The 18,229-nt window shown below is 32.3% G+C and overlaps 1 protein-coding gene across 2 annotated transcripts; it reads right to left on the bottom strand.

Annotated features, from left to right (window-relative positions):
• Window positions 1–10,310: 10,310 nt before the first annotated feature.
• On the bottom strand, window positions 10,311–13,722 carry LOC149544099 (glucose and ribitol dehydrogenase-like). Of its 2 annotated transcripts, none has more exons than XM_089796371.1 (3): window positions 13,599–13,722; window positions 11,448–11,890; window positions 10,311–10,878 (listed from the first exon to the last, which is right to left on the bottom strand). In XM_089796371.1, exons 1-3 carry the CDS (start codon window positions 13,720–13,722, stop codon window positions 10,516–10,518), a joined length of 930 nt encoding a protein of 309 aa, XP_089652497.1. In that variant the 3' UTR covers window positions 10,311–10,515. The 2 variants fall into 2 exon arrangements, with proteins under 2 accessions (XP_089652497.1, XP_089652496.1); XM_089796370.1 differs by having other exon boundaries at window positions 11,448–11,854.
• Window positions 13,723–18,229: the final 4,507 nt, after the last annotated feature.

The following is an 18,229-nucleotide window of genomic DNA, read 5'->3' as shown; positions in this document are numbered from 1 at the left end:
TTATTTAATTATTAAATATTAATAAAGATTAAAATATTTATTAATTAAACTATATATTAAAAAAATTTTAATTGAAAATTTTAAATAATAATAAAATTTGTTTAATAATAATAATAATAATAATAATATAAAAAATTGAAATTAAAAAAAAAAACATTTTAAACATATGTTTATAGCTCGTCAGCTAGCAAGACCCTTGCGGTCTGTCGTAGTCCTGTGGTTGCAGGGCCTGCGGCGGCAGGTACTCTGTACCTACCGTCGCAACGCAGGTACTGTCGGCTCCGCCGACAGTGGGGATGGGCACGGGATAATTCCCTCCCCCCCACTAAATCATTTACAATTTTATATATTATTTAAAAAAAAAAAAATGAATTTGTTTTTAATCAATTTCTTTTTTTTAATTGAAATTTAATTTGGTTTGAATATAAAAATATATATATATATAAATTTATAAATATGCTAATTTAATTCCTATACATATAAATATATTAAAAGACATTGCCTCCTTCATTAAATTGGTATAGAAATATAGTCAACCATCCGAACTTCTAATTTAGAATTTCAGTCTTAAATTCAACCCTTCCCATTTAAAATTTTGTATACAGAAGTTTATAGACAAGCATCTGATAAATTCTAATATCGTAATGTTTAAACATTCCTTACAGAGAATTCAGATTTACAAACCCCAGACATGAAGAAGACATGAAAGGATAATTGCGTATTTAATCGATAATCAAAAACACAAGACCCTACCTGATCCTGATGCTATTATGCAATCTCCAGGAACTGTAAGAGAATTCGCTCCTCTCAATAACCTTCCTCTGGAAAACTTTCTTGGTACCAGCCTTCTAAAATTTGCTTCCAAAAGTTGTCTCCCAAAAATTCCCGTCCAAATTCTTGTCCCCCCAAGAGTGAACCCCCAAAGTTGTGATAAGCAATTTTCTCCTCAAACCGGGGCACTAATTGTGCGTTCACCCGAGAAGACTCTTTGCACAACTAAGTTAACTCCAAATTAACCTTTATTATCTTTTATTTTATTTTGCATTCAACTTTCATGCACATTAAGTTGATTTATTAAATAACTTTATTTAATATTCCACTTGACTTCTATTTTAAATTAATTTATTACTTTAATCTCATGTGCACTTTATGAAATTAAAATAACGTTATTAATTTCTATTATTTAATCTTTTAATTTATTTCTCATATTTAAACTCATGCTTAGATCATGCGGTCTAGAATTCTTAATAATTTTATATCTTTCAACTTTTAATTTATTTTAGAAACTTAATTGATAAAATATTTAATTAATTTAAATAACAATAATATTTAGCATTTATTTAAAAATGAACTCCAAATATATTATTATTAAATTAAATAAATATTATCCTGTTCTAAATTTATCTTTGAACTTTAATTTCCAAATTTAATTCTTTTATTTAATTAATTTCTCAATTAATTAAATATTAAAGATATCATATTAATTCTCCATTAAATTAAATCATTAATTGATCTTTTTTTTAATTATATTTATTTAATAGAAAACACATCAAGGACTCATATAACAACATACAAAAACCCATCATAGAAAAATACATACTAAATCAAACAAAAATGGTTATAATCACGAAATTACATCATTTGATGCATTCAGAGGGTACTTAACTCAGATACTTCTCCTAATTATCAATTAGGACAATTGGCTAAAGGGTTTAGGAATTGGACTTAAGAGTTTATCTCCCCTCTCTTACCATTGAGACAATGCGATAGGGTATGCTCATCTTGGCAATTCAGGGAAGTTGATACCCGATACCTGCAACCTGCATAAAATCCACGCATGTACAAACACAATATTCTAAGCTAAACAGACAATGGCAGGAAGTGGTGCATCGTGTAGATCCCGACTAGCAGGTGACTATGACTCCCTTCCTTAACCACATCAGAAACACCATACATAAATAAAACAAACACCCACACCGTACACATGCAGCATGGGGTAAGTATCCATAAGAAAGCACATGTGATAATAAACCATCTAACTAATCATCATCGATAACTGAAAATATTGAATAATCATCATACATGCATGAAATATAGAGTACCAAGTAATCTCATCATATAATAAACTGAGTGTAAAACAACATCTAATAATCTCTAAAATAATAATACTAATCATCAAACATAAAATTGGCCTAAAAGAGTTTGGCAATGATAACAGAAATGCGACTTAGGGGCGGGCACTACACTAGGTCTCTTGAAGTACTTTCTAGGCATAGAAGTAAAACAAATGCATGATGACATTTTCATCTCTCAAGAAAAATATGCAAAGCAGATCTTAGAGAGATTCAAAATGCAGAATAGTAAGGCAGCCCCAACACCAACAGTAACCAAATTGCAAAATTGTGGTTCCATCACTATGAGAAAATAATGCAAAATTTACCCTCTCGTCATAATCTTCCTCATACCTTACCTTTCTTCTTGGTATATCTCCCTTAGACTCTTAGTCTTTCTTGGCAATAGGGAGGCGAGAGTGGGATCTAAATTTTTAGTTTTGTTGTTGCTACTATTTTGCATACTAGCTCAAGGTTGTCTTGATGTGCTTGGAGTTGTTGCTTGGCATGTTAAGGGTTGTTTCCATTTTTGCGTTTGTCTACAATCAATGTTAGTTTCTCCCTCTTCTTGTTGATCACCAATGTCATCTTCTTCCTCTTCAATAGTAGGCACTTTACTTGAAGTGCTTGAGGATTCATCTACCAAGCCGTCCCATGACTGATTTTCAAGAAACTCCACATCTCTTGAAATGATGATCTTCTTGGTGATTGGATCATATAGCCTATAGGTCTTTGATTTTGAGCTATACCTTATGAAGATGCACTTTACACTTTTCTCATCTAGCTTTTGCCTTTATTCTTTAGGTACATATGCATATGCTACACATTTGAACACTCTCAAGTGTTTAACTGTCCATCTATTCCTTGACCAAGCTTCAAGAGGAATCTTGTCACGAATTGACTTTGTAGGACACCTATTAATCAAATATACTAATGTTGCTATAGCTTCTCCCCAATATTCAGTTGGGAGCCCTTTTTCTTTCATCATGTTTCTAGCCATTTCAACAATGGTCTTGTTCTTTCTCTCAGCTATTCCATTTTGTTGTGAAGTATAGCTGGTTGTAAGTTCTTTTCTTATGCCATTTTTTCTACAAAAATTTATAAACATATTGGAGGTATACTCCCCTCCTCTATCTGATCTAAAGACCTTAATATAGTGTCCACATTCTTTTTCAGCCAAGACTTTAAATTCAACAAATTTATCAAATGCTTCAGATTTGTTCTTCAAAAAATACACCCATGTCCTATGACTAAAATCATCTATGAATGTCATAAAATAAGTACTCCCCCCAATATAAGTAGTCTACATAGGGCCTACCAAATCAGAATGCACTAATTCTAATGGTGCTCTAGCCCTTCTAAAATTTCTAGAATTAAAGGGAAGCCTATGTTGCTTACCCAAAATACAAGCCTCACACTTGTCATAGTAATCTACTATGCTTGACAACCCATCTACCATTCTTTTCTTGGACAAAAAAATTAAACTAGCAAAGCCAAGATGTCCATACTTGAGATGGCAAAGTTTGGAGGGGTCTTCAATCATGATCCTAAGAGCTTATTGCTGATGTACTATTGTACATGTATGCTTGGGAGGTACAACACTGACTTGAGAAGAGAAACATGTCTCTATCTTCAATAGGAACATCTAGTTCTTTGTCATTTGGACTACTACAAGTAATATATTACTCCCATCCTTCTCATGAATGACACACTTGTCATTTTTCATCAGCACTTTGAATCCATTTTGAATGAGTTGTCCAACACTCATCAAATTGTGCTTCATATTGGGGGCAAAATACACATTCCATATTTCCTTCTTCTCACCTTGCTTGGTGTGGACCATGATAGATCCTTTGCTCACTATGAGAATAGTTCCATGATTTCCCATCTTAATTTTAGACTTAAAAGTCTTATCAATGAAAGAAAATAAACTTTCATTACCACTCATGTGGTTGCTACATCCGTTGTCTAGGCACCATACCTTAGTGCTTCATTCCTCACCAGTGTTACACATGATGAAGGCTGTGGGATTGTTTGCATTTCCTATGTTCACATCAGCCACATTAGCATTTGCTTTGACTAATCGCCTTTTTTCTTCCAGCATTCACTTGAATAATGCCCATACTTATGATAGTAGTAACATTCAAAATTGCTCTTGTTGGAGTTGTAATTCTTCTTACCTCCTCTAGAGCTACTTTGAGAGGTGCTTGCTCTCTCTTGGTTGCATGCTCATCCTGAGCTTTTTGCACCAACATTCCTTTGACCATTCCTTCCACAACCTCTACTTCTTGAGCCTCTACTAGAGCCATTTCTTCCTCTCCCCCTGCCTCTTGAATTCTCTTGAGCCTTGAAAGACTACTCTTGGGAAGTTGTTGCTGATCTATTTATCTAGTGCTCATGGGTTTGAAGATTTCCCATCAACTCATCCATGGTCAATGTGGTGAGGTCCTTTGCTTCCTCTATGGTCATGAAAAGATTGTCATATTTTTGAGGTAAACTCCTCAATATCTTTTCCACAATCCTCCACTCATCATAATCTTCTCCATTTGATTTAATTTGGTTTATCAAAGTGGAGATTCATGAGCTGAACTCTGTAATAGGTTCATTTTCCATCATCTGAAGGTTCTCAAACTCTCTTTTGATCATCTGTAGCTTCACTACTCTAACCTTATCAAGTCCCTTGAAGTTAGTCTCAAGGATGTCCCATGCTTCCTTTGCATAATTTTTTGCTACAATCTTGAGAAAAACTATCTCTATCATTGCTGCCTCAATTAGACTTAATGGCTTAGCATCCTTTCTCCTTGACTCTTTCAGCTAAGTCTTTTGATTTTTGGTAAGGGAAACATACTGAGTTGGGTCTATCACATCATTGAACCCATTAATCACAAACACCCACAAATCATTGGCAACCATTATGGTTTTCATTTTCTTTGCCCATGTATCATAATTTTGTCCATTAAAGGATGGTGGTTGCTACCATATCTTTCCTATGTCTCCTACCATGTTAAAATATCCAAAAATAAATAAATGCTCTAACTCATTGTGGATGTGGGGCCTCAAAGCTCTGATACCATATGGAAAAAAATAAATCAAATCACAATACTTTAAAATTTTGCTCAATAACAACTATTGTCAAGTGACAATGTTCAGCATAAGAGAGTGTCGAGTGATAGGTAGACGGTGCTAAGTGAACTTGACACAAGAGGAAACCAAGTAACTTGACACTTAAAGAAACTTGGCAATAATGTATGTTGAGTGAGCTTGGTCACCATTTTTGGATGATGCTTGATAGTGAAGATGTTGAGTGAACTCGGTAAATGAAAGGAAACCGAGTGAGCTCAGTGAGGGTAGAGAGGGAGACTTGGTGGACTCGATAAAGACAACACGTCTTATACAAACCAAGTGACCCTTTTATAGACCTCCTATTTGAACTTTTTTCCACCATTAAAATATGGAGAGCCAAAGTATGAAGCTTTCAACTATGAACTTCTTAAGCAAAAATACTATGCAATGATGAATAGATGAGAAACAAAAGGATTTGTATGCCTACCTGCTTGCTTCCTTTCTATTCAAATAAGATTAAAAAAATTACAAAATCTGGGAGTAATCAGCTTCAACCAAAAAACCCTAAAATCTTCAAACTGATAAAAACTTTAAACTTTAAACTTACAACTTTAATGGATGCATACAACAATGCCTGGAGCAATCATTGCTTCACAGGTTGAATCAATGATATCTTATAGAATGACAAAAGATCCAACATGTGCCAATCATGGAATTGAAAAACTTCTGTCTTTTGAACTCTTGACTTGATCTGTTGATTGATTTCCTTCTTTTCTTTGTGCTCTTGCACTTCTCTACTCTACAACTAATCCAATCCCTCTACTTTGATCAAATAGATCACATTCATTCCTTTTGTCTCTTGGCAAAATATTTTTCCTCTCATTTCAAATTTGAACTCACCTACCAACATTAATGTTTCTGACCATTCTGTTGGTTGTCAGGGTGGTAGGTGGGCATTTGGCTCTAGGGGCAACTGACCTACTACATTAAATATTTCAATAGTTCTTCCTCTCATCTTTTTCATCCATTAAATGGAGATCGAATACATACTTATAATCTTTCTCTACCATTCACTTTTCTTAACACTTTCAAAAAAGGGATAAAACATGTAGTCCTATTTCCTTCTTAGGTGTAATAAATTAAATTTCATAGATATAACATATGACAATATCTTGATAACTTAAAATAAAATAATAAAAGAGTCCATACTCGAAGCCTTCCAAACTATTTAAAACAAACACATGAAGCACCCACTCTGAATGTCTTCCTACATCACCTACTCTTCTCAATTAAGAAATGCACCATATGCTCCTACTCTCCTTGAGCAATTTCAAATAAAGTAAATGATTTTCTATTACATGCCCCCTAATGATTTAAAACAAAAAGATTGAAAAAAGTGTTCTTGTCATCATGATTATTCAAAATAAAGAGAGAGGACATATAAAAGACAAATATGGAAATGCTATAATCTACAGAACACATGTTCATAATCAAGTCATTCAATATGCACCATTAAAGATGCCAATGGTTCACTTATATTATAACATGGAAGAACACAATGAAACACAAAAGAAGAAATCAATTAATATATAAACATGTATGATAATAAGTATATTTAAGAGCAAATAATCTAGACTATGCATTTGAAGGAATGGACTCAAGACCTTATTTAACTAAATGTCCATTGATTTTTATTTTATTTGAAATACAATCTTCCTTATTATTGATGTATTTAACTTATATTAGTGATCTATATTGTAATTAAATGTCTTTTTAACTGAATTGTGGTCTAGATGGCTATATAAGAACTTGGATTTGATGTAGGAAAGTAAGGATGAGCTGATCATAGAAGATTGATACCAGAAAGTCTAAGGATTGTGAATTTCAAGCTCTGATGTTGTAAATTCATTGTTATGGTCACAATTCCTAGAAGGTCTTACATTGCTAGTTGATGGCATATTTTATTGTCATTAAATCTATGAATTTGTTGGCTCTTTGTTGTAATTTTGTATTTGCTTCAATTATATTGCTAACATTAATTTTTATCTTATGTTTGTAAGTCCAAAATTGAAAATAAAATTGCCAAAGCCTAGAAAAAAAATATAGAATTTAAATCTTGTATACCCAAAATTGGAACTTCCGATGTAAAGGCCATCTAGCATGTTTTATGTATAGTTTGAAGGTTAAATTTGTACTAGTTCCATGCCTAGGGTTGCCTTGATAATGTGTTGTGTATGTCAATTAAGAATTGCTAGTTAGTTCTTGGTATAAGGTGCCCAATTTCTTTAATGCAAATTGTTTTGGATAATAATTTTGAAATTAAGCATTATCTTTGTAACTTATTTTTTAATTTATAACATTTATTTATTATTAATAAAAAATATAATTTAAAATAAATTGATCATAAAAACTATTAGAAAATCATCCTAGATCAATGACTTTTAATTCAAAAAATTAAAAGATATTAAAAAATATAAATATTTGTATTTATAAATTTATGAGCCACTTTTTTTATAAATGAAATAAGAAAAAAAATGATTTCAATAAAAAAAATTGTAATTTTTTTCAGATATATATTGCTAAAGTTAATTTTTATCATATATTTGTAAGTTCAAAATTGAAAATAAAATTGTCAAAGTCAAGAAAAAGAAAATATATAGACTTTAAATCTTGTAAGTCCAAAATTGAAAATTAAATTGCCAAAGCTTAGAAAAAAAGTATAGAAAGACTTTAAATTTTAAATTTTCTCAAATACAAATGCATACTCATTTTACAAAGAAATGTCAATATGTCAAAGATGAAAAATGTGAGCTTCCATTTCAAAAACAAAATGAACGCATATATTCAAAAGGATGAAAATTCATATTGAAGATCTAATTCCTTAACAAGTAATATTTTGGAAAATAAGAGTTAATTTTCATTTCAAAAATCAAAATGAATACTTATATCAAATTAATGGAAATCCAAGGATCTAATTCCTAATCAACTATGGTATTTCTTTTGGTCAATATGATTTCAATTTATTATTTTTGTAAATTTGTAAAGTTTTATTCTATATTTGCAAGTCCAAAATTGAAAATAAAATTGTCAAAGCCTACAAAAAGAAAATATATAGACTTTAAAAATTTTAATTTTATGAAACACAAATGCATACTCAATCTACAAAGAAATGAGAATATGACAAATATAAAAAATATGAGCTTCCATTTCAAAATGAAAATGAACACCTATATTTAAATAGATAAAAATTTAGGTTGAGATCTAATTCCTAAATATGAGAGTTAATTTTCATTTCAAAACTCAAAATGAATAGCTATAGGAATCATCAAATCTTCCAAGATGTTCGGCTTGGTGTTATGCATCTTTGGTGAACGATCTTACATTCTCTTCAGGAAACTATTCAAGTGAGGTGTGCATTAGACCACGGTATGGATCCAGTTGATCTTGCTATATGCAATTGCCTCAATTTTCATCTTTAGGATGGGGTTGTAGCTCAAAGGTTTCCAAGAGTATCCAGGTAGCCTTGGCATCAGAGACAAGGTCAGGTGAATGGCGATGGGCATTGGACTCCTCCTCCCCATGGAGTTCTAAAAATTAGCATTGATGGTTCTTCTCGAGGGAATCCAGGCCCTACTGGTGTTGGGGGAGTGGTTTGTTGCAGTTATGGTGACATTAAATTCTTTTTCTCAATACATAAAGGTGATTACAGTAACAATCTCATGGAGGCTCAGGCTATTTTATATGCTATGGAACAATGTTGCTTGCAAGGATGAAGCAAGATTATATTTGAGTCTAATTCCCAAGTGGTGGTGAACTTGCTTTCCTCGTAGGAGCTTGAGGATGTTAGTTGGCGGCTAGTTGCTGTTGTTAATCAAATTATTCTCTTTTGTACCTCTTTTGAGTTCATTAGGTTTACTTATATTCCTAGTGAATGGAACAAAGCTGCTGATTGTTTAGCTAGATGGGCTTCTAGTCATGCTCCAAGATGGAATATTATGGATAGGGGGCAAGGGGGCAACTACCCTTTGAGATGGTGCAAGAATTTGATGAACTTGTTGCTCAGGATAGAGCTCCTTGTTGAGCTCTTCTTGTTGTATTTCTTTCTATCTTAATAAATTTTTACCCCTCTTTTTCCAAATAGATGAATACTCTCCCATGAATTAACCATCAAATTAAATTAGTTCATCATAGCTCAAAGATGCTAACAACACTCCAACAAAGAATTAGTAGGATATAATATGCCATCCACCTTCAAAATGAACAATAAGAGATGGATTACATACAAATGACAAAACAGATTCAAAATTGAACAACCCAAATTAATGAAGATATCACATTATGTGAGGTTGAATGACTCACAAACAATCTAGGGATAGGTTTCAGGCACATGAGTGAGCCTGTATCTAGTTCCTAAATCATTTAAGTGGTAGCTAGCAGACTTCAAGCCTTCGTTGGGCAGCCTCATAGATCTGAACCGTCCATTAAAAAAGAATCCAAATTCAAATAGAAAAAACACTTTTAAAGGAATAAATAAAAATAAATAAATAAAAACAATAAACCACTTAAATCGATTTCTTAAATGGAAAATAAAAGGCTAGAATTGAATTTCAAATTGAAAAAATTGAAAAAATATATTTTTAAAAAAGTATATAGAAACAATAAACTGCTTAAATCGATTTCTTAAATTGAAAAAATTGAAAAAATATATTTTTAAAAAAGTATATAGAAACAATAAACTGCTTAAATCGATTTCTTAAATGAAACATAAAAGACTAAAATTGAAAGAGAGAATCAAGAGTTGAGTTATAACTGCATGTCTGAAGTATCCCAAGACAGTGCAAGATTATTAATCAATGAACGAAAGTAAATGTGAAATTGCAGAAGCATGAAGTTGGGGATGAACGAAGATTGAAAGAAGTCTACTTTTGAACTTTAAAAAGAAAAATGCTAAAATTTAGTATATAGAAGAAATGAAAAATGAATTATTCCCCACAAACTAGTTTAATAAATAAATTATTAATAAATAATAAGCAGTAATGAAGAAAATTTATCAAAGCGTATATTATTATTATCTAAATATATGAAATGATACAAACCACATTAGCGCACAATTAATTCATATATTCATTTATTAAACTTTCAATATGGACCCCAAGCCCAGTTCTCACGCTTCTATAATAAATTCAAAACGTATATAGTGAAACACTGTAGTGGTCAGAGGTTGTCAAAACCCCTGTATGCATGCATGAATAGAAACAACTATGGAGCACATGAATATATACACCTAGGGCACTATACAAGGCATGGTAAAGAACCCTAAAACATAAACATTAGGGATTGGTCAAGCATTGACAATGGCACCACCATTGGGGTGCAAGACTTGGCCAGTGATATAAGAAGCATCTTGTGAAGCGAGGAAGACAAAAGAGGTGGCAGCTTCAAATGGCTGGCCAGGCCTCTTCATGGGAACATTCTCACCCCATTTGCCCTTCTCAACCATGTCCGCTGGAAATGATGAAGGAATGAGAGGAGTCCAAATGGGGCCAGGTGCCACTCCATTCACTCTGATTCCTCTCTTCACAAGTTGGAGAGCAAGCCCTCTTGTGAAGCTCACAATGGCCCCCTTGCTGCTGCAGTAGTCCAAAAGATCTGCCTCCCCTCTATATGCCACTATGGATGTTGTGTTAATGATGCAGCTTCCTTCCTGAAACATTAGGAAAAACATATTCATTGCTTTATTTTTCTTCTGATTCTAAACGTACCACAATGCTCTTTTTGTTCAATCCATAACACGATCTATGATATTATGTTGTTGTTAGTAAAAGGTTGAAATCGAAACATTGAAGGAACAAAATTCTCTTCCTCTAACTCTCTATATATAACTCTATCCTAACTATGACCATAGATCAAAGAATGGTAGAATGGTTGAAATGTTGAAGGAATATAAATACTTTTCAACTAAGTTTCTATTAATCTAACTATAACGATGAATAGGAACAAAAATTTTCTCCGTCAACTCTCTGTCTATCGGATGACTTAACTATCACACACTAAGACTTGATTCTTAAACCTAAACACTGAAGAAACAAAACTCTTTTTTCCCAATTCATCCAATTGGAATATAAAAATTAATTGAAAATGGTAATCCTCTCTTTAAACTCTCTATCATCTTAACCACAAGAATAACGAATAAAAAACATGGTCATAAATATCGATACAAAATGTAAAATTGAAGATTAATAACAACATTGGTGTAGGAAACATTGAGCATACCTTCATGTGGGGAAGAGAGTGACGAGTGAGGAAAAACTGAGAAAATATGTTACTCCTGAACGTCCTCTCAAGCTGCTCAGGCGAAATCTCTTCGATGCTCTCTTTGTAGAACTGTTCTGCCGCGTTGTTGACCAGAATATCAATCCTCCCAAACTTGTGTACAACTGTGTCCACAACACGTTTGCACTGATCATCGAAGCCAATGTCGGCAGCACAGGCAATCGCATTTGCCTTTCCGTTGGTTAACTTGTGAATAACTTGCAGTGTCTCCTCTTTATCTTCCTCTTCAATGTGGTCCTTGTAAACAATGGCCACATCTGCACCTTCCAGAGCGTAGAGACACGCCACAGATCGCCCTATTCCCGAGTCCCCACCTGTTATCAGAGCAACCCTGCCATCCAATTTCCCTGCAATTGTCTCATTCGCTATTGTTAATAGATATTCTACAATGAAAGCAAGGGGTGGAGACAGATATGTTTGAGGAAAAAAAAATCTTTAATTATTCTTAATATTATTTATTAATTTGTGAGTAGATTCAAATTTAAGACATCTTTGATAAACAAAGATCTCACAATTTACTGTTGGTAGGTTCTTGTATTTGTTAGTTATTAAGATGTAAGGAAGATTATTATTATTATTAATAAACATTTCTTTATTTAGAATCTCTGAACATATTCTGATAGATTGTTTCCAAATATTTTACTTAATGAAAAGAAGAAAAAAGTAAAAGAAGGAAATGGTAAGTAGATTTTATAATGAGGAAGGATGGAATGTAATAAATACAGTCTTGATACAAAAATTCTCAAAGTTATTTAAAATTTCAGAAATTTAAATATAATAAATGTATTTCCAGATATCTATGTCAATATTAATGAAACAAACAAATATAACCTACCATGTTATGTCAATATTAATGAAATGAACAAATATAGCTTACCATGTTAATGACATGTTATAAAAATTGTATATTTAAATTAATATTTTTAAAATAACTTCAAACTGATATCTCCAAATAAATAATTATCCCAAGCAGAATCACAACCCAATAAAACACTATTTAATTAAGGCTATGGATTTTTTTTACCAAATAATAATTCTAGTATTCTAGTAGAATCTCAATTAAACACTATTTAATTAACTCTAAAACACTATTCAAATAATTATTCTAGTATTCTAATATTATTCTGAGTAGAATGAAAAAATAAATCAACTCAATAAAACAAAATTTAATTAGTCTAAGACCATTTAGACCATTTATTTAAGACTAATTTTTTTAATATAATGATAAAACATTATATTAATTAGAATAGTTCACATAATCATATAAGATTTTGAAATTTATATGTAATATTCTAGCTACAATGAAAAAGAGTAAGCACACATTCATAGAACAAGACTTAATTAATGCTAATGCTCATAAACACTTGAAAAAAGAGAGAAGAAAAATTCTATAATACATGACAATGAGATTAGTTGAAATTATATGAACTTGTTACTTTTCCCACTAAGAGGAAGAAACCATGTGAAATTTGAACTTTTGCTCTTCCTTGTAGGAATTTGAACTAGCCACGTGGGACTTAAATGAACTCTTTAGCAAGGCGAGACATTGTGAGATAGGATCAGCTCACAACCATATGAAATTCAAAACTAGGTCATGTCCAATTTGAAACTTGTGAGACCTTTCTATCAACCAAAAGGTATACGCTTCTTAGCACGTCTAACGAGCTCTTCCACAAGAGAAGAGACCATGTGGGATTAGACAATATACAATTTGAACTTTTGAAAAGGCCGAGACATGAATGTTCCTATAAAAATAGTTTAATTAGCATGTTTCTTATAATAAAGGATATAATGTAACAATATAAAATATGAACACTCATATCTGATGGATATAACTCACATCTCCGTCTCACATCTTCCATCTTCTTTTAGATAGATGTTAGCAGCCATCCTTAAAACATCACACGGTAAAGGAGAAATTAAGCTTGAAAAAATAAGTCAATTTTGACTATTTAACACTTTTAGGCTAAGAATCAAGTCTTAGTATGTGATATTTAAGCCGTCCTTTTATGACTTGAATTGAAAGAATAATAAAAGAGTATTGAAGCCCTAATTTGTAGATAGTAAATTAATGAAGATTGAAAGAATAACCTGCTGGCTTGTAAGCAGTAGAGAAGAACTGGGGGCGGGGTTGCATGGGGTGTTCTGCACCAGGATGCTCTCTCTGCACCTGGGCGTCAATCTGCGGCCCTGGATTCTCCACCACTCTGCTCATCTTCTCCACCAAATTATGACCTTATTAGAAATCTGTTATTATGTTATGATAATGTTGGGGCAACCCTTTTTATTCTCACTCATCTACTGCAACATGAATTCCCTCCACGTAGTGCACACGTTGCATGCAGAGTAGCACGTTGCCTTACCATTCAAAACCATCTGGATTTGTTTGAAACGTATTCGCCTTTTAGGTTGACAAACTATTTCTTCTCTCTAAAGAAACTTCGCCAATGTTTTCAACATAAACTCCATCTAATTACCACTTGCTTTTACCCACATCATACTGTATTTTATGTTTATGCATTTTTATTATATTTGTACATTACCGTTAAAAACATCTTCTAAACGTCATATGTCTTTCAAGTTAACAATTTTGATAAGGTACAAGGCTTGCCAGCATAGTGGTTTTATTTGAATTTCAGTGGTCCTTTTATCAACAAAATGTTTCAAAGCAATGCTATATATTCATAGTATTTAAAAGTATTATTGAATGGTTGATGAGTCTATTAAATATTATAATTATAATTGTTATAATGTTATTTATATATAACATTTGATCTATATGTTTATAGATATCTAATAGTGTTTTGTAATGATGTGCTGAATAATGTTGGAAAGCTTATAGTAGTTTTTAAATTGACATCTTGTTGATGGTCTAAATTGTGCCAATTTTAAAGTAGTAATATTAGCTTCTATACATATTCTATATATATATAAAATAAGCCGAGAGATATCCTTTGAATATATATAAACTAGTTGAATATATATAAACTAGTGCAATGTGTTTAGCGCAATAGATTCATTTGACATTAAAGCAATTTGTATATTGTATATAGGATAAATAATTTAGAAATATATGCAATGGAAAAATTTAGAAATATTTTATTTTCCTATAAGCTTTTTTAGATCTTTTATTCATGTATTTACTAAACATTTTTTTTTTTTTCTAATATTCACATTAGAAAAAGATAAAGTTTTTCACTACTTTAGAAACATCTTCAATTTTAATTTAAAAAGTAAGAAATTTATTTATTTATGTATCTTTCTTTATTACTTCTAACAAGTGGCTCTTCAATATTTGCAATTACACAATTAAATGGAAGCAAACATCCTTCTTTATAGATGTATGCACAAATGGATAGACTATAAATTATTACTAATTCTTAAATTATTACTAACTGTGACCTATCCACTCATTATTCTACCAACTCACCATTTTATAAAACATTCAAGTAAATGTCAAATTTTATTAAAACAATCAAATGTTTACATTGATGAATGCTTCCACCGTAGAAAGCCTCTCGACTTAATAATATTTAATGTTTACTAGATATCTAAGGTAGAGTCCACTATAAGAAGAAGACATACCAAATAATATCTTAACCTTTTAGGTTATAATACTGATAATCATTATTAAATAAAAGCTTTTTTATGCTTTTTTTGCATTGAATGAATTTTCTATCTAAATTTCAATTATTGTAGAAAGTAGCATTGTCATAACTTCATTTTCAATTAAGGGGCACCGTGATGGTGGGCCAAAAAGTTGTCACCTTTGTTTTTCTTTCCTACTCAACACTTTGGCTTGGGCCATATATGACACACACCAATAGGATTAGTCATGCCAAACCTGTTTGGCACTAGAAAACTCTCTCTCTCTCTCTCTCTCTCTCTCTCTCTCTCTCTCTCTCTCCATCCATGTGCATGCATGTGGATGTACACACACATTAAATTTTTTCGAGCATGTGTGTGTAGTAGTATTGTATGTTTTAATCTTGTACAATTTACACCATATTTTGTGTCCTTTCCTTAGTGTGAGCACTTTATTTGTTATCCAAGCTTGTTTCTAGCTGAAATACTGATGCATAAGCATCTTGCATCATGAAATAAGAGGGGGTGCAATAAATATATATTTTTTAAAATGGAGGAGAGAGAATGTGACACAAATTAGAGGAAAAATAATTTTAAAAAATAAAAATGGAAAAAATGGAAAGAAAAAGGCTTTTTTCATTTATCGAGGTGTGTAGGTAGAATCTTAGAATTTTGTGAAAAGTTCCTTAAATCATGCATTTGATATTTGTTCTCATCCACAAAGGCAATGCAATTTTCTAATTGGCCACATGGTGGTGCTTGGTTGTATTTGGGTGGGAATTAAATATTTGTTGTATGATAGTTGTATTTATCTTTTATCCCACATTGGTTGTGTTTGTAACATCTTTGATGGTAAGTGCCTATTTAAGAAAGGTATATGAGCATTTGTAATCAAACTTTCAATGTGTGATCTCTTCTTGTATATAATCTTGGAGAGAAGGATGAAGCAAAGGAGAAAATTTTGAGAAGAGCTAGTAGCCATGACTCGGGAAACAAGGAGATTTCTTGGTGGCTTGCGAGCACAAGTTTAGATTTTCCTAGAGGTTTCTACTGGAGTGTTTTTGTGTTATAGATTTGAACTAGCTAGGGTTTGGGTTGGATCTTGAGGATCTTGAATAACTGTTATTTGCTTTGTATTTGGTCATAACTGGGAAGGCCTTATAGCCCAACACATTGCTTGTAATTGGTTATTTTATGACTAAAGAGTTGTGTTTAGTATCAAATCTTATTACTTGTGTTGTGTTCTCATTATTTGGTTACTTGTTGGGGGCTAGGACATCTCCTATGGGGATTCTCTTGCCTTGTACTACATCAAGTGGTATCAGAGCAAAGGTTTTCTTGAGTGTGTAGACAGATAACCAAAGTTGAGGCAATTTACACCAAGACATGGGGTGAAGATTATCTAATCATGATTGGATTTGATCGATCTTGTGGTGGATTATTTCTTTTGAAGTCCTAGATATCTTTATTGTGAGGTGGCAGATCATTATTCTGACTTACAATTGTAGAGGACTTGATGGTTACGAAGATGGAAATTTGATCTAGTTGACTAAAAGTTTGATTTGGTTGGTGATGTTAAGAGTGTGGATTTGTTGTAGAGGGTTGATGAAGATCTTGGAAGATGCCTCCGACAAGATTGGACCAATCAAAGATCTTTGTGATGTGGTGGAGAAGAAGATTTCAGAGATGTCTACTCAATTGGAAGCTAGTTTGACTGATCGATTTAATGAAGGGATAGTTGAGGTTTGCAGAGATTTATGGAGCTGGAGTCTACCAATCTAGAAGAGAGTGGTTTGGCGAATTAAGAAGATTGTGCAGAGAAGAAGACAATTTGATGTTGAGGAAGAGGAAATGATGACTTCGTTGAAGCTAAAGATGTATGTATGGTTGTTTTTGTTGATAAATTTGTGGAATCTGATATGAAACCCACAGAGAAACTAGTGGTTGTTGCTAAGATACCTAAGCTTATAGAAGAAATTTCTAACCTTGTTGAGATTGGAAAGGAGTTTTCTTTTTCATGATAAGTTGGTTGGATCTAACATGAAAATTGCAGAGCATCTTATTATGGGTGATGAGATTATTTATTATGGGGATTTACGTATGGATGAGAATTTAAATATGGTTGTTGATATTGATCTTCATTCATATGTTGTTGCTGAGATGATTGAAGATGTACCAGTTACTATTGATATGGTTGATATAGATGTTGCTACTAATCTGGAGTTGGATGTTGCTGATGTGGTTGAGGATCTACATGATATTGTGGATCTATGTGTTCCTAATTTTCCTGATTTATAGGGATTATTAGTGAAGCATTTTGTTCAATTTGTTCCTAGGAGTGAGCATGTTGATTAGGTTGTTGAGATTCATTTGATTTAGATGTTTGTATGGATGAAGCCAAGATGGTCGATGTATAGATTTATTCTTTTGTCTTGGATAGATTGGAAACCTTTGGTGAAGATGAAGTTGGTTGGAGAGATTTCTTTTGGCATCAAATTATGAGACATGCTTTTCTATCTACTTAGGAAGTTTGATGCTTAAGCATCATGCATCATGAAATAAAAGGTGTGCTTTTTTTTATTTAAAAAGTAAAAAATGGTGGAGAGAGAAAGTGACAAAAATTAGAGGAAACATAATTTTTAAAAAAATTGAAAAAATTGAGAGAAAAAGCATTTTCATTTATTGAGGTGTGTAGGTGTAATCTTAGAATTTTGTGAAAAGTTCCTTAAATCATGCATTTAATATTTTTCATGATCCAAAAAGGAAATGTAATTTTATAATTGGCCACATGGTGGTGCCAGTTCTATTTGGCTGAAAATTAAATGTTTTTTGTAAGGTAGTTGCATTTACCTTTTATCCCACATTGGTTGTGTTTGTAAAATCTTGGATGGTAAGTGCCTATTTAAGCAAGGCATATGAACATTTGTAATCAAGATTTGAAGGTGTGATCTCTTCTTGTATAGAAGCTTGGAGAGAAGGATGAAGTAAAGGAGTGAAGTTTGAGAAGAGCTAGTAGCTACGGCTTGGGAAATGCAAAGATTTCTTGGTGGCCTATGAGCACAAGTTTAGATCTTTCTGGAGGTTTCTACTAGAGAGTTTTTATGTTATAGATCTGGACTAGGTAGGGTTTGAGTTGG

This window comes from Cupressus sempervirens, chromosome 8, assembly GCF_028749045.1.
Source record: "Cupressus sempervirens isolate cs-2001-9-10 chromosome 8, ASM2874904v1, whole genome shotgun sequence".
In the NCBI taxonomy this organism is placed as follows: domain Eukaryota; kingdom Viridiplantae; phylum Streptophyta; class Pinopsida; order Cupressales; family Cupressaceae; genus Cupressus; species Cupressus sempervirens.
The sequence above is the reverse complement of the archived record's forward strand: the minus strand, read 5'-3'. Positions and strand labels throughout refer to the sequence as shown.

Bases quoted from the DNA above. Each gene is read 5' to 3' on its own strand.
- LOC149544099 (XM_089796371.1), bottom strand. From the start codon at position 13,722: ATGAGCAGAGTGGTGGAGAATCCAGGGCCGCAGATTGACGCCCAGGTG. The intron at 11,891-13,598 runs GTTATTCTTTCA...CTTTCATTGTAG, and splicing joins TACTGCTTACAAGCCAGCAG to AATATCTATTAACAATAGCG. The intron at 10,879-11,447 runs GTATGCTCAATG...CTAATGTTTCAG, and splicing joins ACTCTCTTCCCCACATGAAG to GAAGGAAGCTGCATCATTAA.